Source organism: Lygodium microphyllum, chromosome 10 (assembly GCF_053477565.2).
Source record: "Lygodium microphyllum isolate KBCC chromosome 10, Lygodium_microphyllum_v1.1.10, whole genome shotgun sequence".
Lineage (NCBI taxonomy): Eukaryota > Viridiplantae > Streptophyta > Polypodiopsida > Schizaeales > Lygodiaceae > Lygodium > Lygodium microphyllum.
The window spans coordinates 91,746,627-91,771,061 of NC_141144.1; the positions used below are offsets into that span (position 1 = coordinate 91,746,627).

Sequence of the window (24,435 nt, forward strand, 5' to 3'; positions counted from 1 at the left end):
GCTCACCACAAACGTATCTTTTTGCAGCACAGGTGATGCAGACAGTTGGCCCAATAGGACATTATAGTCAACTGCCTCATAAGGAGGAGTCACACTGATAAAATCAAATCCACCCAGAGTATCTGTCATCTCCCAAACAGAAAATAAAACAAGATTGTCACAATCCGTCCTTGAAAAGAAACCAATGTTTTTGTTCAAACGTTAATCAGTGATCGACCTTTCTAATAAGTATAACAAACCGTTGGTGGACTACCAAGAACTGTTACTAAGACCATGCATAAGTTTTTAACCAATAGAAAATAGACAGCTGGAAACAAGATGACAGCACTACAACTCTTTGATTGATCCAAGGCTACCAAGCTTAGTCGTCTCCCTCAACCATAAGTGTATTTAAACAAATGTTACAGAAATTAGACCACGTGTCAACATTATCTATAGTTTGAATTTGATGTTTGTTGTTGAAAGGATTCCACTTTTATCACACGAACAACTGAATATTGCAAAAATTTTGTCACGTTCAAATTTGGCTATCAATCTTAGTCATCTCTCTGAATGATGAATGTATTTTCAGAATGAAATGTTGCACAGATTAGACCAAGTGCCAAAGAACACCACCTACAGTTTGAATTCGATGTTTGCTGTAGAAAAGATTCCACTTTCATCACATGCACAACTGAATGTTGTAAAAAGTCTGTCGCTTTTAAATTTGGCTTCAGCACCTCTGACGTGATCCAAGGATCCATCTCCACAAAATGGGCCTGATATAAAGAGGTAGTATCAAAGCATGTTGGTTTCTTGATTCTGACTAGGAGTGCATGCTATCATAAAACTCATAAGACAGTTGTCACGTCCTATTATATGAAAAGACAATGGTAAATTATTTTCAGCACATAGAAACTATCCAGCACAGGCTGTATGGAATAATCCCTGATTAGATTGTATAACATTCATGTAACCACTACATAGGCACAGGAAAAAAAAAATTCAAACAGGTAATCAATAAAATGAAGAAACTCCAAGGAAAGGGACAAAATACTAAACCATATTTATAAGAAAGGGGATGAAACTCTAATTTGCATAAATACAATTGAAGAGGTCCATTGAAAAAAGTTTATTGAAGATTATCATAATGACTTTTTTTGATTCAGGGTGTCCATAAAACTAGCCCTAAAATTACATGGTTTTGTTCTAGGAAGCATGAGCCTGAAAAGAAAATTTTCTTCGAGAAAGGGATATATTCTTAGGCAAAAAAAGCATGCACAAACAAAGCGCGCGCACTTTCTTCTTTTGTAATACTCTATGTTATTGTGTGGGAAACACCAAAAGAGATGAAAACCCACCATCGATTAAAAACTGCTTACATCAAAGGAAAGGGTTAAAACTCGAGATAATTAAAGACTGTTCTAGTCCACGGAGTAAGCTGGTGACAGTTTTAGAGCTATTGGCCATATGTTTATGTATCAAGCAATCATCAAATGTAGAATAGCATCCCCAAGCATAAAAAAGGGTGGCATGATTGTGCCAGAATAAGCATTTTGCCTTCTTCCATGGTCAAAGCACCCTGACAAAAGTGTCATGCATACTCGTCATTACACTAATACTGCTTTATCATAGATTCTACAATCACTTCTAACACACAAGGAAGTTCCGCAAAGCCATTTATGCTTGTGTGAACCAACCAATATAGAAGGCTGCTTAATTTCAATTGAAAACATCTCAACCACAATGTTAACAAGCCTACTAGTATGTTCCAACTCCTAGTGTTCCCAAAACATTCCCAACTACAAATGAATCCGGCAATGACTGAACAATAGTAGTCTCTTGCACCACGAGGCCCCAATAGAACAAACCTTCAAAAATGGAAAGGGCAGTAAATGCATACTATTCCATGCAATACTTCAACATTGCTGGAAACAAAAAGCAAGGAAAAGATGGAGGGGATCTAGATTGCTCCTGCATAAAGACAACACCACCAAACTCGTCCCAAACCCTGATGCCCCTTGCATTATTTCTTTACTTTACTTCAACTGGCTTTTGAACCAAAGAAGAACAGCCAAGCTATCTCACACAATATTGTTTCAAACCATAAGCTGGCAAATATCTCTTCCCCCCTGGACCAACAGTGATTGTCAGGCTGTATTGTGGAATTCTCTCAAGAGAATCACGAATCTTTGATACACATCATGTTGCCCTGATCATGAAGCAGCCCAAAACTCTTTGCAAACTGCCCACTCCATCTCCACCCTCAATCTGTCAAACTCTGCTCTCACCAACAACCAAATCCACCTCTGCAGCAGCACACATGCCAAAGGGAACAGAGGAGAATCAATAATGACGAACAGTGGCCACACCAAACAGAAACAGGTGATTCCCAAATGCCCACATGACAGCCCTAGAACAACAACTGCAAGAACCAGGAGAGTGTGATGTCTCCAGCCAGCAACAGGACTTTGGTAGGACAGTTGTTATATATTTCTGATTTTGATTTTTAATTTAACAAATTTCTTTTTGGGGTAGTGTGAGAGCCTGTGTGGATTGATTTAGCCCTTATCTTTCATAGCTCATCAGTGACAGCTTACTAACAAACTCAGAGAGTGGATATCTCAGGCATTCATTATAGACTCCTACGGAGATTGATTCGAAGTATGATTTAACCAATGCCTCTCTTTAACAGCCAACATAGACTAAGAGATCTGAGCATCAGGGATGACATTGACAGGAATCTTACACTTCAAGGCATGTCAGCCAAGAAGATGTACAGTCTGCTGCGGCCTTGCCATGGGTTGCAAATCATGTTGTATTTACTTTGCCATCAACCAGATTCCTTTTGCACATTAAAGAGGAGTCTCAAAGGGGGGAGCAGGACTTGTTATCTAGCAAAGTATGAAAAGCAACAAAAGGAAGTACAATTTGCAATCTAATGAGATGATGCTTGACTACTTCAAAACACTCAGGGTCAAATGTGGTAGAAAAGTGGGCAGTCCACTTTGGTGAAATCTGTGCTGTATATTTATGATGCCTCTAAGGGATTTTGCACCTGTAGGACTAGGTAGAAAAGAGGCTAGTGCCAAATAGCATAGACACGAGAACCTCCAAGAAGAGCTGAGGGGTTGCCAGACATGCATGCCAAAGAATTCAAATAAGTTATGAAACACAGCAGCATGTCAATCATATATCCTTGCCTGGTTAAAGTTTCCATCATTGGAAGCAAAGAAGAGCCAAATGTGACTTGTAAAAACTCAAGGAATCCACCTGATTCAGAGTGTGGATTTGTGAATGATCTGAATAGTGAACAGAAGTCACGCAATCAATCATGAAGAAGGACAGCCACCTAAATAACCACAATACATGCCTGGTTCATGACCTTTTGCAAATCTCTTGGCCATAAATATGCATGGACAGCACTCCCAAGGAACCTACAAGAGTAGTACAAACCATCCTGGCCATAGGCATTAACATTATGCTTGCCCTAAAGAATCTAAGATAGTGGGGTATCAGGAAAGGTTCTATACATCACAGGCCTTCAGAGGTGTGCTGATAATCTGGCTCAACTATCATGCGGCATGCCAATAATCTAGGTCAGAAGTAATCATGTTTGACTGCATATGCTCATTGATCTAAAGAAAATATTCAGTACACTTTTCAAGGGATGCTAAATATAATAAACAAGGGCTTTAGAAATTGCCTGGAAGGCAAAGCCACAAAAATCGGCAACACATCATTACCGAAGTGCATCCCCTGCTGAGAGCTTCAATGCCAACTGAGCCTGTGCCACTGTACAAATCCAACCATCTACCTGAAGAGAAGCTTTTGAAGCCATGCAACCTTGCCTACACAACAGGTGAAAGGAGACAAGATTTAAAAATTGATACACACCTTATGAAGGCACAACATTTATAAAAGCTGAAAAATGTGCTTCAAGAAGAGAACCTGTAAAATATCAAAAACAGCCCCACGAACAACCTCCATCATTGGCCGTACACTCATATCAGCAACAGAGAGGAGCTTTTTCCTACTTGCCTTTCCTGCAATTACCTTCCAATTAAAATGAAAACAGCTTTAAAAGGATGCACACTTGTACAGAGAGTGACTAAACACTACTCTCAAGAGAAAGAGCAAAGGGTGGAAAGAACACTGAGCAAAAAAGATGCCAATACTGTCAAGCATAATGATGAAAAACAGACTGGGTCGTGAAGTTAAATGAGTCCCACAGCTATGTAGTTCTAGCTACTAGCAGCAACGTTTAATACAGTGCTTGCATAAGATAAGAAAATAGCATAAATGCATACACATGGAATAAGACCTGAATAGAAGAATTTTTAAAAATTCAGATAAAACAAAGCCCTACACATATGACATGTTCACATGGGCAGGGAGGGCAGTGGCAAGGAAAAATGAAAAGACATAGGATATGATTTAAAGGCCTCCAAGTGTGATAACACTACTTACGCAGACATTGACACTAACTATGCAAATACACAAACCAGTATGTCAACGATATGTGAATTGATATAAAGGAGCTACATTGCTCAAGTAATGGCAATGGCAGATTGGGATTTGAGCATAAAATGTGCCATGTCATCTATTTATTATATCAGGACAACAATAACAGATGGATTACGGAGGGGAGTATTTTGTCATCCTAGCAATTGGAAGGTCAGTCAGACGAGGTTGTCAACTAAGTGCATTGACAAATGCCATATCTATCATCAAACGTTATTCTACATGAACAAGCTAACACAAGGTTGGAACAGCTAGGCTTACCAACCACCCAAAACAAGGCCAAAAAGAAGATCTGCATCCTCCCTCTAACTTTATGATGGAGCTTAGAAGAAGCAAAAAATCACCAAACTGCTGACTCTCTCTCTCAATTCCTTGGTGTGGCAGAATGCCTAAACAGCCAAAATGATGAAGAATTCAGAAAAGCCTCCGTGAAGATGAGACAGTTAAGGAGGTTGGTCTAGGAGAGGGTATGAAAGGTGACCTTTTTAACTTGTTTCATACCTCCCATTTTTGACACCATTGGTAGGGACCAAGGTGTTGAGCTAAAAATTTATTACTCATTGATTGGCTCTTTAAAACAGCCCCAAAACAGTAAATTACCAAAAGTTTCATTAAAGGGGAAGCGGTTCTAGAGTTTATGTGTCCCACATGCAAAACCCTAATTTGGGAGGATCCTGCCATGTCTATAAATAGACAAGCTGCCCATCAATCAGCCCCAATCCTTGTCTTGCAGGTTTCGGCCATCAGCCCTCTTCCACTAGCTGTCCAGCCCCCAACAACTGCTGCTATGTGGTCTGCAGCTATTGCCCAACCTCCCACTCCTGCTGATGATCAGCGTCCATCATCTACATCACATCATTCTTGTGTTTTCAGCACTTTTCTTCATCAGCCTCTACTCCGATTGGTGGTTGCTGCACTGCAAATCCGCCTTTGGTGCATGATACATATCGAAACCTCCCTCAATAGAGGGGATCTCAAAGCCGACATCCCACCCTCTTCTAATCCACACCTCAATTTCCTCTCTTCATCATTCCAAAACCTCGAATTACACTCCACTTCCACATCCAACACACCAGGAGTTGGATCCTCCATCTGTGCTCCTAGCACTTTCTCTTTCTCCACACCATCTTCTCCCTACTCTCAATTCACTACCCCTTTCCACACTAATACATTGTTAAGGGAAATGCCACCCTTTATCACTGTGCCTTCCATATACCCACAAGTGCGCATTTCCTTTTATCCTAGGACAACTATGATGGACATCTCCCTCTTTACCCCCGGTCACTCACCTCCCCATTCATCAACCTTCCAATCACAAGGATTTCGATCCTCTGCTGATGGTGCGTCATCACACACTCCACGGGCCACTCCTATGCATGGATTTCCATCTTCTACTCCATGTATCCCTATCTCTCCCCGTGGGCTACTCATGTGGTCACCACATCTATACCTCATTAGTCCATTCCCGCCTTTAAAACACTGTGCACACTTTTTGCATGCATGGTGGGCACCCTAGGATAAATTCCCAAGTATACTCCATTCCCCCACCCCACCCCCGTTGCACACCTTATCCATCTCCTAGCACCACCACTCCTGTTGTAACAGCCAAGATTGCCTTAAACCGATAAGACTCATTTTAATGGGTCGAATTTCACTACTTGGCCAAACTTCATGCAACAAGTGCTTGAATCTCAAGGACTTTGGAAAGCATATTAGCTCACCCTAAGCACATCCGTCAATGGAGAGACCGCAATGCCATAGCCAATGTTGAGTTAATGCAAGGGTAGCTTCCTTAGTTCCATTCTCAATTGCAGAATTTTCCCCTCGTATCCGAGCATTCGAGTCATCTCATTGACTGCTATGCAACGTGAGATCGCACTCAAGGTATCCATCTCGACTTTGAGCTTCAATAGTTTTCCATTAAGGAAGGGGATGATCTAAAAGTCAAGTTGGCCAAAGATCGGTGGTTACTCACCAAGTTTGCCACTACTAGCTCTCCAAAGTCCGATGACAATCAAGTTACATTCTTTTTAAACAAGCTTCTTGAAAAATACTTCCTTTCATTCAGTACATTATCTCATTGCCCCACTTGCTGACTTTCTATGAGTTGAAGCTGCAAAGGCAAGCCAAAACAAGGTGACACCCCTTCCTCTGACGGAACCAAAGAAACAAAACTCATCTAGCAACAACTCCCTAAGAAAAATAGGTTTTGCACACACTATCAAAGATCGGGCCATGTGGACAAGGAGTGTCGTACCAAGGCTTAGGACATTCCTCCTAAGAAATCCCAATAGACAGTTGCGATTGCCTCCACTCCTACTACACAATCCAGTGGGGCTACACCTACTGTTGCTGCCCCATCTGCTCCATCTACCCCAACGGCTACTAGGCATGTGGCACATGGACAGCCTCAACAACAATCTATATCTTTCACTGCTTGCGAGGGATTGGTTGATTGGTCTACTAGCTCTTCACCCATCACACTCTTTGCATCCATTCCTAGGTCATCCTTTGCACCTTCATCTAAGACCACTTCACTACCTCATCAAGCGTTTCATTGGTAGAGACTTGCCGATGGACGTACGTGATGGTGGCCCCATCTTTAGTTTTCCATTCTTCAATATTCCGTTACATTCGGTCATATATACATACTAATTGCATTGTTTTTAGCTCTCATTTTCTGTTTATTTTGCTTTGGAGCATCTCACTACTAACCTCTGTTTTGCAGATTCTAATCTCTTTTGCAAGGTTTTGTATTTCAATGTAGGACTAACATGTAGGTTTGCACCGGTCCTTCGTGGGCTAGAGACTTGGAATGCACACTGTTCCTTTCATGGTTTCATCTTCCTAGGAGATTTGCTCTTTTATCAGCATGGAGGCTTCCCCTCTCGAGACAAATCATGCAACGTCTCTCTTGATGCTATCATGGCAGTGACTTCTGCCTTACTTTTCCAGTTGAGGTGCTTCATCCTCATCTTCATCTATCACCATGGTTCTCGAGAGTCGACACCATACAAAGACCATCATCAAGCTCCTCTTCCTCCTTAAGCCTCGACATCCAAGGTTGAGAGGGGGTTCCTATCCTTTCATGGTATTCTACGGCTCTTGTCTTCCACATTGGCCTTCCCACCCCTATCCTACCTTCTCCTTTACATTGCATGATTTCATCATCTTTGTCAAGAGCACTTGGGCACGTGAACCAATTTTCCACGTGGAACACTGTCCATGTGACACCTATTACCTGCACATTTTCATCACATAGCACACTGCTCTATGCATCTCATTGTGTAGAGCACACCTAAGCGGATCTTGAGCTGTCTCCACTGGCGGCTCCTTACCACCATCTCACCACACTTTACACCCCCCTTTCCTTTCCCTCATCATCAACACCCTCGAGTGGTTGGCTTAGCTTGTCTATTTTATGATGTGATGGATCTAGCCATTCCTTTTCATTCTCCCCACAATACACCATTACTTGAAAGGCCACAAACCATATCTTCTTCCATCCCCCACCCAAAAACCACAAAAAAAAGATTCAATGTAGTTCCATCCACCTTTACAAGACTTGGTAGGCCACTCGGTAGCTAATAAGCACTCTTTGTCCGATGCCTTTTCCTCTCTAGGGTGACTACTTAGACTTCCTTGGTAAGATAATCATTACCTCTATAGTCTTGGTAGACCACTAGGCAACCAACATGCACCCTTTATCCAATATCCCGACTACTTTGGGGTGGAATGCCTTGGGGTACAACTAGGCTTGAGCTTTTCTTCATATCCCTTTTTTATTCCAGTTTTGACCCTGAGAGGGGGTGTTGAGCTAGAAATTCATTGCCCACTAATTAGCTATTTAAAACAGCCCCAAAACATAAAATTACCAAAAAATTTATTAAATGGGAAGAGGTTCTAGAGAGTTTCTGTGTCCCACATACAAAACCCTAATTTGGGAGGATCCTTCCGCGTTTGTAAATAGATAGGCTTTCCACCATTCAGCCCCAATCCTGTCTTGCAAGTTTCAATCATCAACCCTCTTCCCCTAGCTATTCAACCCCTAGCAACTACTGCTATGTTGTCTACAACTATTGCCCAACCTCCTATTGCTGCCAATGATTAGCTTCCTATTAGCAATCATGTGTGTCTTGTGTGGTCATCTTTTGCATGTGAGCTTCAATATGAGTCAGACGAGGACGGTAAGAGCTCTAACATTGTATTTATCTATCATTTTATGTGTTTTAGACACTTTAGATGGGGGGCACTTTAGTGCATTTCTTTTAGGGGACTTTTAGCCATATTTAGTGTTTTGACCCTATTTAGGGTTTTGCCATTTTTCCCTTGTGTATAGGCAACCTACTCTCCCACTTTCATTATCCATCATTGATCCTTCATCATCAGCCAACCCTCCTCATTCTCTCATCCCCTTGCTACCGCATGGCATCCACACTAACGCGTAGAGCTACATATTGGGGCTGACTGTTACAGCCTTGTACCTTCAGCCATTGCAGTCACAACTCACATTGTTCCTACTCTCTCTTGTGTTCTCTCTTTGTCTCCTCCTCTCCATGTTCACTTTCCTCTTTCTGTTATGAACTCTCACACGGTATCAAAGCCACGCATGGGAGCCGAAGACCTTGAAGAGGAGCATGCTATCAGCGACAAAACCAACCAAATGCCATCCACACGTGTTGCAGCCCCTATGTCTGTCATCAAACAGGGCAAGTCGGTCTGTCTTCAGCCCTTTAGGCTACGTTTACCAGGGGCAGATTTGCATTTTGACTTAGGCGGCCATCATTCAAGCTGGGCGGCACTAATCTTGCACTTGGGGGCATCTAATAGGCTAGGTGGCTATTCTACAAGCTGGGCGGCATCATTTCTGCAGGTACAGGCCTGCATTTCAAAGCAGGCAGCTATCTCTGATCTGCATTTTGGATATTGGTAGCCTCCTTTCAGCTAGGTGGTAGCTATCCTCAGTTGAGTGGCACCTTTGCAGGCTGGGTGGCCTGTTTTCAGGCGGACAAACTCATTTTTCTGCTGTGTGTCACTGCTAGACCCTTCAACTGACTTAGGCGGCCTGTTTTCAGACTTGGGCAGCATCTTGACCAGATGGGCAGCCATTTGCAGGGGTTTACATCTTCATTCTCTGCATTTACAACAGGTCCTCACAGCTCTGGGTACTCCTAGTCCTCTACCAGCCCCAATCGTCATCACAAAGCACTTGAGGGCCAAGGTGATGATTGAGTCATGCTCCTCCCTAAGCAGGTCATAGAGGTATTGATCCCACATTTAAGGTAGTTGAGCACTTCTTTTATTCGCCAACTTTGAGGCATGATGTTGAGCAATTTGTCAAGACAGAGAGTATGCCAGAAAGTCAAGTATAATAGGCAAAAGATACCAGGTGTATTGCAACCCATCACTGATAGGCCTTGGCAAAGCATTGCTATGGATTTTATGAAGTGAGCAATGCGCAATGGCCATGCAATGTCCGGCGATGGAAATGTCAAGTAGAGAGCAAAATGTGAGCAAGAGTAGCTAGTGAGAGTCAAAGATAGAGATGCACAATGTTCTTGGTACAATTTCTTGTTGTATCTCTTTAGGTTTTAGATAGATATATATGAAAGTACAAATGTGCCAAGGGTGTGTTCACACCCGTGCACATATAAAAGGTACAATGGCCCTTTATTCCCAAAAACCTCCCACCTAAAGGCAATGTGCATTAAGAGGAGAAAAGAATTAGCTAAGTCTAGGTATGTACAAAGCTGAAATACATATACCTATCCAACTCCCATCATCTGTTGGCATAAGCAAACCGCTCTGCTGGAAGACCCTTCGTGAGAAGATCTACAAGATTATCATCTGTATACACTTGACAAGCTCAATGCTCTTGCTGTCAAGTACATCTTTAATAAAGTGATACTTCACCTGTATGTGCTTCATCTTTGCATGAAAGATGGGATTCCGTGCTAGCATGATAGCACTCTAACTATCACAATGGAGAATAGATAACTCTATAATGCCAAGCTCTCCCACTAGACGTGAAAGCCATAAAGTCTCTTTGCATGACTCAATGGCAGCCACATACTCTGACTCTGTAGTAGATAATGCAACACACTTTTGTAGCCTAGAGATCCAAGAGACTACTCCTCCTATGAAGGAAACACATACCTAGAAGTGGACTAACTGCAGTCCACATACCAGCATAGTCTGCATCTGTAACGGCAACGACAAATGCCTTCTGCTTTCCAAAGCATATGCACAAATCCTTTGTGCCTTTGAGGTATCTCATAATACCTTTCACTGCTTCCCAATGCTTTTTACCAGGGTTTACCATGTATCTGCTAACCATTTCCACTGCAAAGGCAATGTTAGGACGTATAGTAACCATAGCATACATCAAACTGCTAACAGTTGAAGCATATGGTATCTTGGTCATTTCAACCTTCTCATCATCAAATGTAGGGCTGTCCTCTGCACTGAGTTTCACATATGGAGGCAATGGAACCCCAATTGTTTTCCCCCCCTCTATATTGAAACGCTGCAAAACCTTGGAGATATACTCTTGCTGAGATAGATAGAGTAATCCTTTTAACCTATCTCTGAGTATTTGCATGCCAAGAATGTGATTTGCATCACCAAGATCCTTCATGTCAAAGCTTTCATGAAGACTTTGCTTCAGTGAGTCCAAGGCATGAGTATCCCTGCCAGCAATCAACATGTCATCAACATACAGAACCAAGATAATCAGGCTACCATTTGCTGCCTTCTTAGTGTACAAGCAGTGATCCACTTGACTTTTATGAAAACCTTGAGACTGCATAAATGTATCAAACTTATGATACCATTCTCTTGCTGCTTGTTTCAGCCCATACAAACACCTTTTGAGTTTACATACCATCTTCTCTTTCCCTTTTGCCACAAACCCTTCAAGTTGCTGCATATATATGTCTTCATGCAAATCGCCATGTAAGAATGCAGTCTTTACATCCATCTGTATGAACTCCATATTTTCGGCTACAACCAAGCCCAAGATGGTTCTCAATGTAGTCATCTTGACTACAGGAGAGAAGATCTCATCAAAGTCAACTCCATGTTTCTGCTTGTACCCCTTCGCAACCAATCTTGCTTTGTACTTTGGCGAGGAACCAGAAGTGACCTTCATCTTGTAAACCCATTTGCATGAAAGGGTTTTCTGCCGTTTAGGCAACTACACCAAGTCCCAAGTGCCATTTTTCTCAAGAGATTCCATCTCTGATAACATGACTTTATACAATTTCTTGTTATCTTGTCTCTCCATTACTTCCTCGAAGCAAGACGGTTCACCACAGTCTGTCAACATGACATAATCAACCACATTGTTTGCACCAAGAACGAATCTATCATGTTGTCTAGTAGCCCTAGATGATCCCCTAACCCAATGATCATTGTTTGCTGGCTATTGAGCTTGCAAATTTCCATTTTCAGCTTGCTGTCCTGGCATTTCAGCTTGCAAATCAGCATTAACAGCTTGTTGTCCTAGATGTTCTTGCACAATTAGTGGCTCGTCATTACGGGGCAATGGCTGGTTGATCATTTCCAACATTATTTTCTGCATTTGCAAGTTCATTTACAGTAGGTATTTGCTGCTGTACAGCGATCAGGTTTTGCTGTCCAAAAGGTATTTCTTCCTAAAATACAACCCTACGGACTTCCTCTGTTCTTTTGGGCTATTTGTACATGCAATCTTCCCGGAAGATAACATCATTGCTGTGTACTACTTTTCTTTTCTCGGGATCCCATAATCTATACCTCATTTCACCTTCATCACCATATCCTAGGAAAATACATTTACAAGACTTTGGCTCAAGTTTGCTGCGTTCTTCCTTACATATGTGCACAAATGCTTCATAGCCAAACACTTTCAAGTGTGCATACGAAGGTGGCTTGCCCGACCACGCTTCTTGGGGAACCCTCCCCCCCCCCCCCCCCCCGGTCAAAGACCTGTTTGGTGACCGATTAATCAAGTGTACAGCTGTCATAACAGCATTTGCCCAAAAACCATGAGGTATAGCAGCATGTGACAGCATTGTACGGACCTTGTCTTGAATGGTCCGATTCATAAGCTCTACAACACCATTTTGTGGCAAATGATAAGGGGTAGTGAGCTCCCTCTTTATCCCTTTACTGTCACAAAATGCCTGAAAGGCCTTGGACACATATTCCCCACCATTATTAGAGCAAAGACACTTAAGTGTCTTATCGGTCTGATTCTCAACCAATGCCAAGAATTTTTTAAACTTGTCAAGCACTTCGTCCTTGCTACGAATAGGGTAAATCCATACCTTCCGTGTAGCATCATCGACAAAGGTAACAAAGTATTTATTTCCCCCTAAAGATAACCCTGGCATCTGACATACATCAAAATGTACTAACTTTAGCGGAGAAGATTTCAACGAAAGAGACTTCTTATGAGACAGTTGTGCATGTTTACCATAAACACAATGATCATAATGCTCAAAATCACATAACGAAGACAAGGCAAGTAACCCAAACGAGAAAGCACTTTCATTCCAGTTTGACTCATGTGTCCCAATCGGCCATGCCACAAAGAAACACTTGGCTGCTCGGTCCATGGCAACAACATGGTCACGCACACTAGATACATGGAGAGGATACAAGGTATCACTTTTACAACCTCTGGCAATCACTCTAGGTCCCTTACAGATCTTCCATTTCCCATCACCAAAGGTGGTATGAAATCCATCGTCATCTCGCTGCCCTGTGCTAATCAAGCTCTTCTTGAGCTGAGGTACATGCCGTACATGCTGAAGTGTGAAGACAGAACCATACTGAAACTGCAACTACACACTCCCAATACCTGCAGTATCACATGCATAGTTGTCCCCAAGATGGACAACACCATGTCGACCCCCTGTATAGTCAAAAAACCACTCACCATGAGGGATGACATGAAAGGAAGCACCTGAATCTAAAATCCAAGTGTGCATGTTGTCATCCATATCTGCAAGTAAAGCATGTGTACGAAAGTGTAAAGAAACAAAAAGTACGTCATTCCCACTGTCATTGTCATGAGTGACTACATTCACCTCTTCAATTTTAACACTGCTCTTCTTAGGCTGACTCTCTTTCTTGTCTTCCTTGCTATCCTCTCTCTTCTTGCCCTTTCCTTTCTCTTTCTTCCATTTGTGGCAATCACATTTAAAGTAACCCTTCTTGCCACAATGATGGCATTCAACATTCTTACCGCGTGATTTATTGTGTCCCTTGCTATCAGATTTGCCTTTCTATTGTGATCTGCCCCTAGTATGCAAAGCACTGGAAGACTTACTGGATGCATGGTTCTGCCGATTCATTTCTTCCATGAGTAGAGCACTCTCTACATCAGCATACAAAAGTATTGCATTAGAATTGCTCATAGCAGTCCTGAATGTATCCCAACTCTCTGGCAAAGTGCAAAGCAAAAACGTAGCCTTAAGTTCTTCATCAATTATGAACTTCAAGGCAACCAGCTGGCTGAAAATGGAGTTAAACTCACCCAACTTAGTAGAAATTGTTGTACCCTCTTTCATACGCAAATCCAAAAGCTTTTTCACCCAATAAACTTTGCTTGCGGCACTCTTATGGGCATACAATTGTTCCAGTCGAGTCCAAATAGCATAGGTAGAATCCAAACCTTCAGTGGTAGACAGCAAGGCATCAGAAATCAATAGCTCAATGGTTGAGCGTGCAAGCTCATTTAACTCATCCCAGTCTTCCTGTTCCATATCTCCACGCTTTGCCCCTTTGGTCTTAATCGGCCTTGCCTACTTCTGCAACACGATATTATAGCACTGTTTTTGCCAGATTGCAAAGTTATGTGCTCCTTCAAGCTTCTTAATGTGCATCAGATGACTGTTGTCACTACTGCCAGCCATGATTTTTAGCCCAAACGTGACCAAAAAATTCAGCAAATGTAGGCCCAAACTATCACACAAGTGACCAAGGTACAAACAAGTACCAACCGGCAATAAATAACCACGTAAAAGCAGAAATTTCAGATCCGCAAATAAATTTTCAGAAGAACTAAACCTTGTGCTACAGCACTCCACAACTAATTACAGCTGTTCCAAGGACAAATACATCACATTACATGAGAAGTCTCAAATTTTAGCTGCGATTTCTGTTGTACATGTACCCACAGGCACAAAATTTGACACGCACAGTCAAAAGCCCCAAAATTTTTGTGCTCAAAGCATCAATCATACATCTGCACTATCTCTCACATGCATAGAATAGACCAATTTTGCCACTTTCAGCAAAACCCCCAAATTTTTCCAAGTGCTAGATGTCCAAATTGCATGGAATTAAACATGCATGTACATAAAATGACCAAATGGCGCACAAATTTTGATCAAACAAGAAAAGTCCCAAATTGCATGGGGTCCAATGTGCATCAATATCGAGAAATTGGGTAAATTTCAGCCCAAGTCTTGCATGTACATGAAAAGCCCCAAATGTCGGAGGCAACATGTCACAAATTCCTGCAATTTCTGAGACAAATATCACTGTTTTGTCTTGCTCCCATCAAATCTGGACAAATCTCTAAATTTTTTCGGATCCAGTGTACAAAAATTTCACTAAAATTGAAGAAATTTCACCAAAATGTGAAAAAACCCAAAAATTTCACGGGCAATTGTGCACCGATTTCACAATTTCTGAGTCAGATTGTCCACTTCTACATTAGAGTCCCCAAATCCAAAAAAAACCCCAATTTTCTTGGGGAAATTTTGGCTTTGTGCCTTTGCATGTGAACACCTGATGAAGAAGGGAAAAAAAAAGATATTTCCAAAAAAAAAAAATGTTGACATTTGCATGTCGTCGCCTGGCCTCACGTGCCACATTCATGGTGACTGATCCTAGTTGCCGGTCTACGTCAACCTAGCTGTTGTCTCGTCGGGAACCTGAACCAAGTTGCATGTCGCCTGGCTGGTCCCATGGTCCTGGTTCGTCCAACCGCAAGTCGCCAGTAGCGTGTCGTCTGCAACGTGTGGCCTGAGCCTGGTCACCTCAAACACGTCTCCTGCAACCTGCAACCTCCCAACTGCCGTTCCACATTTGGGATCTGAAGCTCCTACTTGCCTGATGCCCGTCACTAGCTTAGGAAAGCGTGCACAGCCTGTGTGCTCTAATACCAGTTTGAAGTGAGCAATCCGCAGTGGCGATGGAAATGTCAGGTAGAGAGCAAAACATGAGCAAGAGTAGCGAGTGAGAGTCAGAGATAGAGATGCACGATGTTCTTGGGTACAATTCTTGTTGTATCTCTTTAGGTTTTAGATAGATATATATGAAAGTACAAATGTGCTAAGGGTGTGTTCACTTCAGTCATGGTTTATATATGGTTTACGCTATACTATGGTTTAGTTTTGTCAAATTAATGGAGATAATCTAGCAATGTTTTTGAGATTCTTTGTGAGTCTTATATTATGTTATGTTGGCTAGTAATTTTCAACATGTGTTGGGCATATAGAATGGTTGAACAATAGTATGCAATGTTGTGTTGATTATGATGCCTTGTGGAAATTCCACTACAGTACTTTACTTTTGATGCATCTGGTAGTGCAATCACGGACAATTGTAAGGATTTTAACGAGGTGGGTTGTCAAGAGAATATGTATTTTTGCAAGCCTCACTTAACCAGGTTAATTTTTAATCACATTTTTGACTAAAAGTTGCAACGGGTGGGGTGCAATTGAGATTGGTGCAAATTAATGAAAGCAAGACTAAGGGAATCAACCGATGTCAAAGGTAAAAGTTGCAATTAGTTATATCAAATAGATACTAGGTGGTATCTAATGCCAGTTATTGGCCTAAGTCATTTATGTATCCCTAAGTATCAATCTTGGTGGCACTAGAGATGTGGTGTTTAATGGTACTTAATGTCAATCTGATGGTCAAAAATGGCACAGGGACGCTCAAGAGATAAAGTGACCTAGCCAATTTAAGTACTAGTTAGTCACATTGTTTTCTTAGGCATCGAAATAATTATTATATTAATTTTTAATAATTTAGACTAAAAGATAATATAACAATGTGGATAATGCTAGAAATTCATTTGGAAAGGTTGCCACTTGTTAAATTTCTAAAGGGAGACTAGAAAAAACGTGGAAAAGGCTAGGAGAGTAAAAATTGAAGGCTTAGGAAGAGAGGAGATCATTCATTCTTGTTGGGAACACGTCATGACGAGTTGGAGCAGACATCGTGAGCTGAGTTTCAACCATTACCAGCAGGCATTTGCAGATCTGGAGCATTCAACAGCTACATGAAATCTTAGGCAGCTGGGCGACAGCCCTAGGCTAAAGGCGTCAACATTTCTCAAGACAAAACTTTGATTTTCTCTCTCCTCAACATTCTCTCTCATTCCCAAGCCATTTCATAGCCTTCCTTTGAAGATCTCAACATTTGGACCCTTGGAAGCTAAGGAATTTCAGTTTTCTCTACTGTAATAATTTACAACAGAAATTAGGATTTACCAACTATCTTGAGAAGTGTGCCAGACATTAAAGACTCCCAAGTCCTGAATTATTTAGGGCTGAAGGTAATTTTAAGCTGAAATTAGGTGGAGGACCAGCAGCCAACCACCATCAAAGTTGGGGCATTTGCACTCTTCTCGAAGTGGGTGAAGGCCAATTGATTGCCCGAATCAAGGGGCGGATCAGATTGAAGACTTGCTAATTACTTTGGACAGCAAGGGGAGTTTGGATTGCGATGGGGGATTGGGAGAATCCCATTGTACATCAATTTCTACTTTAATAAGGCTAAAGAAATACAGAAAGAGGTGCCAATTATGAATGCTTAGTGTTGTAATTAAGTTGTAATCATGGAATTACCAACCATCCACTGAAGGAAGGCTGGTTTCACCTTGTTGTCGTCTGGCACCCACACTAACACGTACAGTTGTGTGTCGGGGCTAACTATTGCAACCTTATACCTTCAACCATTGTAGTCACATTATTCCTTCTCTCTCCTACATTCTCTCTTTGTCTCCTTCTCTCAATGTTCACTTTTCTCTTTCCCTTGCATACTCTCACACTTCCATCATCTACATCAGGTCGTTTTTGTGTTTTCAGCACTTTTCTTCATCAGTCTCTACTCCGACTAGTGGTTGTTGTACTCACAATCCATCTCCAATGGACGATACACATCAACACCTCCCTCGGCCTACTCCTACAAGAGCCACCCGCTCTTGGACAGCTCTACCCTTAAGCATTCTGTAAATTCTCTCCTTCATTTACAGCATTGATTCATTCACTTCAAAGTTCTCTTTCTTCTTTGTTTATGTTTGCATTTTTCCTTTTGCCTTACGTGTTTTGAGTTTTGAGTTTTGCGTTTTTCATTTAGAGTTTGAGTTTTGCACGTCACTATACGAGTCCTTGTGTTTCACTCGTGACTGTACATTCTATGTTTCCTCAACGCAAACCCTGGCATATCTTCACACAAGCGACACTTTAAGAAAGGGAACATTGGGGTTGTGGCTAGGGACTAGTGGTCAATGCATGGTAGCAGCCTAGTCCTACTACTTATTCCCCTACTTAACGCTCATGGGGATAAAGCACTCAATTAAAGCAGATCTTGGCCATTTTTTATGATTTAATATAGACACATTTAAAAACATCAAAGGCTTTGAGGTAGGGTGGTCCAAAAAGATTAAGACAAGAAGTCCCAAGGAAAACCAAGAAGAAGCACAAGGCAACTTTCATTGAAGACCAAGGCAAGCCAAAAAAAGGAGGGGGCAAATGTGTGCCCAAACGGGCAGCAATCAAAGGACAAGCTCTAGAATGGTTAGACCAAGGCAGGGTGGTACACAAAAACAAGTATAAGTGCGGTTGTTGAAATAAGGGTGGTGCTTGTGGGGGTGACTAGGGCAGCTATAAAGGAGGTACCCCATATTGAAGGCTAAGCCTTACCTTGGTCCCCTTTTGTCTTTGTCTTCTGCTGCATACTATCCTTTTAGTTTACCTCCGTTGCATACATTTCATTTCATCTAGCTTTTAGCAAGTAGCAAAAATATCTTAATATGAAACAATTGGTATGCAAGTTCTCGTTTCTCTTCAATTATTTACATGTTGAGTTTTGTATTTAGGTTCAGGACTAACATTGTAGGAATCTCTCAGCCTTATTCAGGCTGTGGGCATGATTTTCAATCCCTGCTTTGGTGACCTCCATATCCTTCGTCATTAGATAGTGCCTTCCCTTCGAGGTTGAGTCTTAGGCATCCTTATAGTTGTCTTGGCACTTGTCTTTCATCATTGGTCTTCCAACTAAGGTTTCTTTTCATTTAACATCAATTATAGTTCTTGAGTTTTCTCATTTTCATGTCAAGTGGACCGCTGCCTTGATTTTGTGCCTTAGCACTAGTCTTGTAATTTGCCACAAAAGTGGTAACAAGCCACTTAAGTGGCTCGAGTCCTATTTGACTATATTTGAAACAGCATGTGCATGATACCAAAATTCAGACCTTACCCATTTTATTGGATAGTAGAAAGAAAGGTTTTGGAACAAGTTTCAAGTGGAAATTTATTATCTACAAAAATTCAATTTTCAAAAGTGCATGAAAATTGGTCAACACAGCACTTAGGAACATTATTTGGAGCTATTGAAAAAGTTGACAATTTCTATTTAGTTGCAAATCTCTTAATGGGAATCCATGTCATATATATCAAAGTATTTGTTCCTGAAAGTTCTAGCTTGATTTAAAAAATTTTAGGATGGTTCTAATAGCATTAAAAGTTTTTAATTTTCTGCATAAATGGTCTCAAAGATGGACATAGAAATATATACCTCCTAGCTTGTTTTGAACCCTCTTTTTTTTCCCAACTACTATTTTATGTTGGTCACATTTCCTTAAAACTTTTTCTTCTTAATCTTTATTGTTTAAGGAGATATTGATTTTTTTGTAGAGGATCCAAATTGCCACAAAAGTGGCTTTCCTACTACAAGACTAGCATGAGCATTCTTAATTGGCACAAAAGCCATCTCCCAAGGTCAAGTTTTGGGCACACAAGGACTCTCCCTAGATCGAGTATGGGCACATCTCGACTATCCAAGTGGTTCATTCTCCTTCTAGCTCTACCTCTTAAGGAGTGTCAAGTCTTCATTCATTTTCGTAGTTGTCTACTACTATGGTGGTTACACCTTCAAATTCTTAACCATCTCCTGATGTCGAGCTTTAAGGACACCTGTGACACTTGGTTAACATAGATGCCTCTCTCGAGATAGAGTATGCAACATCCCAACTATCTTAGTGGCCGATTCACCTTCAAGCACTACCAACTGAGAGATGTCAAGTTTCTGTATTCATCATGTTCTAGATACCACAAGCCGACATTAACTCTTCTGCATTTAGCATTGATGTCCATGGTTTCAAAGGGGATTGCTCACTCAACATGGTACTTTTATACTTCGGCTCATCTTCTTGCCTTCAACACCGGCATCTGTTTCCTTTTGTATCTATATTTGCATTGCATACATCATTGCATTCATTTTCTTTGTTGTATAAGGATGTTTGGGCAAGTCAACAATTCCTCCATGAGGGCAATATCCAAGTGGCACCTTGACGAACGAGTGCCTCTTCATGTATCACTCCTTAGCATTTGCATTGTGTATATATTTGGGCCCTTAAAAGGGATGAAAACCTACAATAGTACGCTCCCTCCAAGGTAAAAACTCATGCATTGTGTAGCATGATTTCATTTTACCTCATCAAACGAAGCATAAATGAGCACTCCTATCACTCACTAGGATTCTGAGTAGCTATTAAATTCCATCTACTATTTTACTTCTTCATAGCTCTACAACGACACCTTTGCCACATGATTGTTCTTTGTGGAGGTTCCTACCATCAAATTCCTTGCCTTCTTTTTAAGAAGAAAATTGTAAGACCTAATCACTTAGGCTAAACAAAAAAAGAATTCCATCACCTCTACAATCTTGGTAGGCACTTGGGCAATCCATTGTGACACCCTTGGTCCGATGCCTTGGTCTCTTTTGGGTGGGTCCTTTTGGATAAAAAGGGATGGAGCTAGTCTCTCACTCCACTTGGGCACCTTTTTGGGTTTAAGAGAAGCTGTTAAGAAATTATCGTGCATTAAGTCCAAACTTGCTCCACCATTAAAAGCCCCAAAATTCTTTCTTTCATTAAAACATCATTTTATTTTGACATATGCCCAAAAATCCCATATATAAGGACATGTTGTGTGGGTCCATCCTTATCTCTTTTAAATTCTGCAAGCACTGCATCACCAACATTAACTTCATCATCACTATTCCCTTTGATGTCAATTGCTATTGTTGAGATAAAACTCATTAGCCTTCATTAAACAACCCCAAAACTCAAATTAATTAATGAATTTAAATATCTTACTAAAAAGAGATGTGGTCCTAGAGAGTTTCAATGTCCCACATGCAAACCTAATTTGGGAGACCCTAAACTTTTTAAAAATAGATAGGCTGCCCTCCATTCAACTAATCTCGTTTTTGCAGTTTGCAAGTGCTAAAGCTTCACTGTCCACACCCTATTCGCAAAGGATATCTCTATTGAATCTTCCCGTCATCATCTCCTTGTGAAGATATGCTAGGGTTTGCACTAAGGAAACACAGCAAGTACAACCAAGACTAAAACATAAAGACTCAGACAGAGACAAAGCAAAACTCAAACCCTAAATGCAAAATGCAAAACGCAAAAATGCAAAACTCAAACACAGAGACAAAGACAGAGAAAAAACTCTAAAGTGAATGAATACAAGAGTGTACAAAATCCCCAAGGGCAGAACAATGCAATGTCGAAGAGTGATGTCCATTCGAGACGGATCCCATGTGTTGGGACCACCAATCGAAGTGTAGGAGTGTGGGAAACACCAAACGCTGATTATCAAAGTGTCAAGTAACTGGGGCAACAATAGGAGATGTGTTTCTTGATGTAGACGGCTTGTTGGACAACAAAAAAGCAGGTACTACAACAATCGCCTGATGGGAGAGATAGCAACAGCCTGTTGCCTGGCACTAGATGCTGAAAAATCGATGATGGCTGGACAGCAAATGGTAGATGGCTGATGGCTGAAACCTACAAGGTAGAGTGAGAAACATGTACAAAAGGATGAGGCTGAATGGTGGGCAGCCTATCTATTTATAGATGTTGAAGGGTGCCCCAAAATATTAGGGTTCGAAGGACCACTAAATTCCTCTTAAACCACGCACCAAATTTGCATTTTTCATTAATTAAGCATGTTTTGGGACTGTTTAAAAGTGCTAATCAGCTGTAAAGCATGTTTTAGCTCAACACTTCTATTATCTAGTGCCAACCCCCCATAGTCTGCTACCCTAAACTGCTATCACCTGCTATCAACCTAACCCAAACATTGTGTTTACTGCTGGCAGCCACTCTTCTATGCATGGAAGTTGCCCCGAAGTCACTCCATCCAATTGGCAATCAACCAGAATGTTGAGATATCGAGCTCCACTCGTGATACGCCAGGGTGACCGTTGTGTATTTATGTCACCGACTTGTCAGTTGCAGATGCGGTTGGTACACCGCCCCTGAATAATAGCTACATGATAGCTATCCTTATCTACTCTAGTTCGTGGCTCAGTTAGTATGCCACCTTAGTTAGTTAAGTTTGGTTTGAGACCCATATATAGGGTTCTTCTATTTCTTTGTAACAGAGTTCTTTTGGCTTACACAACTAAGAAGAGGAAAACTGTTTTCAGCCTCCACCCTTGTGTGTCTTCCCCCATTGTGCAAGCAAGAAAGCTACAAGTGAGACTCCTTCCTTCTCTCCCACAATCTTGACATGGTATCAGAGCCTTGTTCGTGGTAAGGAGCTCAAGAAAGCAAGCTAAGCTCGCGGTGTTCTGGTAAGAGGAGCAGTGTTGCTTTCATTTTCTGTTTTGGGAACAGATCTCTGCAGGCAGCACAGCCGGAAAGTGCAGGAGTGCATTGTCTCAGGTTGAGACGCCCTTCGCGGTGAAGCAAGAGGGCAGTATATGCTGCGGGAAAGGGCTTTAGCCCTTGGCGACCTTGTTTTTTTTATTTGAGGCCATTTCGGGGCCTGTTTTGGAGGCGGAAGTCTTCTGCACGCACTCAGGAAAAGGCCCAGTTTTATGCTGTGCAGCCACTGTTCTACAGGTCGGTGAATAGTTACTGTAAAAATTGCATCGTATGCTTGTGCGCAGAGACATTGGGAGTTTCAGAATCATCATTGGTTCCTGTTTATGCAAAATCGTCACTAGGAAGTGACTGTGTGGTCAAATACCACTTTCGTCAGTTTTGCAGATTTGCCCTTGTGAGGGTGAAGCTGTGTTTTTTGCAGTGACAGAATTTTTTGCAGTATTCTGTAATGGCATCTGATTCTCTCTCACAGATTGTCACTGAAAAGCTTGACAAGAACAACTTCCAAGCATGGAAGTTTAGAATGACGAATTTCCTTATGGGAAAAGGATATTGGGAATTTGTTGCAGGCAATGAAGAAGAACCAGTTCTTCCTGATGTTCCCAATCAACAGCAAATGCAGGCATTTAAAACATGGCATGAGAGAGCCAGGAAAGTTATGTACTGGCTGTCTATCAGTATTTCAAACTCTATGATTGTGCATATTCAGGATGAAGTACGCCAAAGGAGGCATGGGATACTTTGTCAAAAATGTATAGCACAAATACGCAAGCCAGGAAAATGTAGCTCAAGCAAGAGTTGCATAATGTGCAAAGAGAAAATATGAGCATCAATGACTACCACATGAAGGTGAAGAAGATTGCAGATGCACTTGCTTCCATTGGGTCGCCAGTGGAAGATGATGATTTAGTTTCCGTGACCTTGAATGGTCTAGGAAAGGATTATGCACAGTTTCGAACATCCATTTCCGTTCGTGAAAGATTTCCTGACTTTGAGGAGTTGATTGCTCTTCTAATTTCTGAGGAGCAGAGAAATGGTGGTGCATCTTCTTCAGGAGAAACTTCAAAAGAAGCTGTCTTCTACTCAAATGCTGGAAGAGGTAGAGGCAGAGGTAGAGGAGGCCGATTTGGAGGCTGTGGTAGAAATCAGAATATGCAGCAAACTCAAGAAAACCAGTCCTATGGAGGAGGACGTGGTAACTCTAGAGGCAGGGGGAGCCAAAGAGGTCGTGGTGGATGGCAAAGAGGTCAAAATGCAAACAGTAATGTTGAATGCTACTACTGTGGTAAAATGGGTCATATGGCTAAAGACTGCTATAAAAAGCAGAATGACATCATGAATGGAAAACTGCAACAAGGGAATTATGCATCTTCTAGTAGACAGAGTGATGACAGAAATGAGCATTTGTTTATGGTGCAGCACATGAACAATTCTGTGACAAGTGCAGAAGAAAGCAATGATGTATGGTATGTTGACTCAGGTGCATCAAACCACATGACAGATCATGCAGAATGGATGGAGGATGCAAGGAAAATGGAAAAACCAGGATTTGTGGAGACTGGTGATGATACTGCACATCCTATTGTGCAGATTGGAAAAATTCCCTTGTCTATGCAGGATGGGAAAAAGAAATACCTGTCCGATGTATTTCATGTCCCGAATATCACCAAGAATCTGGTTTCTGTTGGTCAAATGGTTGAGCAGGGCTTGCAGGTCAGATTTAATCCTCATGGATGCTTTGTTGAGGATATGAAAAATAAAGGTCGCTTGATAGCAAAAGGAAAGAAGAAGGGCAGAATGTTTACGTTGGATGCAGACATGTCTGAATTGAGTGCAGCAATGTTTGCACATGGGACCGGTGTAGTTGCAGATATTGATATCTGGCATAAACGCATTGGTCATGTTAATGTACAGCGACTTAAATCAATGCAGGCCCAAAATATTGTTGCAGGATTGCCAAAATTCAAGGTTACAGAAATGCATAAGGTATGTGAAGCCTGTCAGTTTGGAAAACAGGCAAG

General features: G+C 41.5%; 1 protein-coding gene across 1 annotated transcript in view; it reads right to left on the reverse strand.

Annotated features, from left to right (window-relative positions):
- The window catches only part of LOC148030276 (uncharacterized), a 96,858-nt gene that overhangs the window by 38,041 nt on the left and 34,382 nt on the right, over window positions 1-24,435 (reverse strand). Inside the window, exons 4-7 of the mRNA XM_087686559.1 lie at window positions 3,931-4,035; window positions 3,726-3,830; window positions 620-758; window positions 7-122 (exon numbers count right to left, since the gene is read on the reverse strand). Of these exons, the coding sequence (XP_087542685.1) occupies window positions 7-122; window positions 620-758; window positions 3,726-3,830; window positions 3,931-4,035 (465 nt within the window). The remainder of the gene's footprint in view (window positions 1-6; window positions 123-619; window positions 759-3,725; window positions 3,831-3,930; window positions 4,036-24,435) is intronic.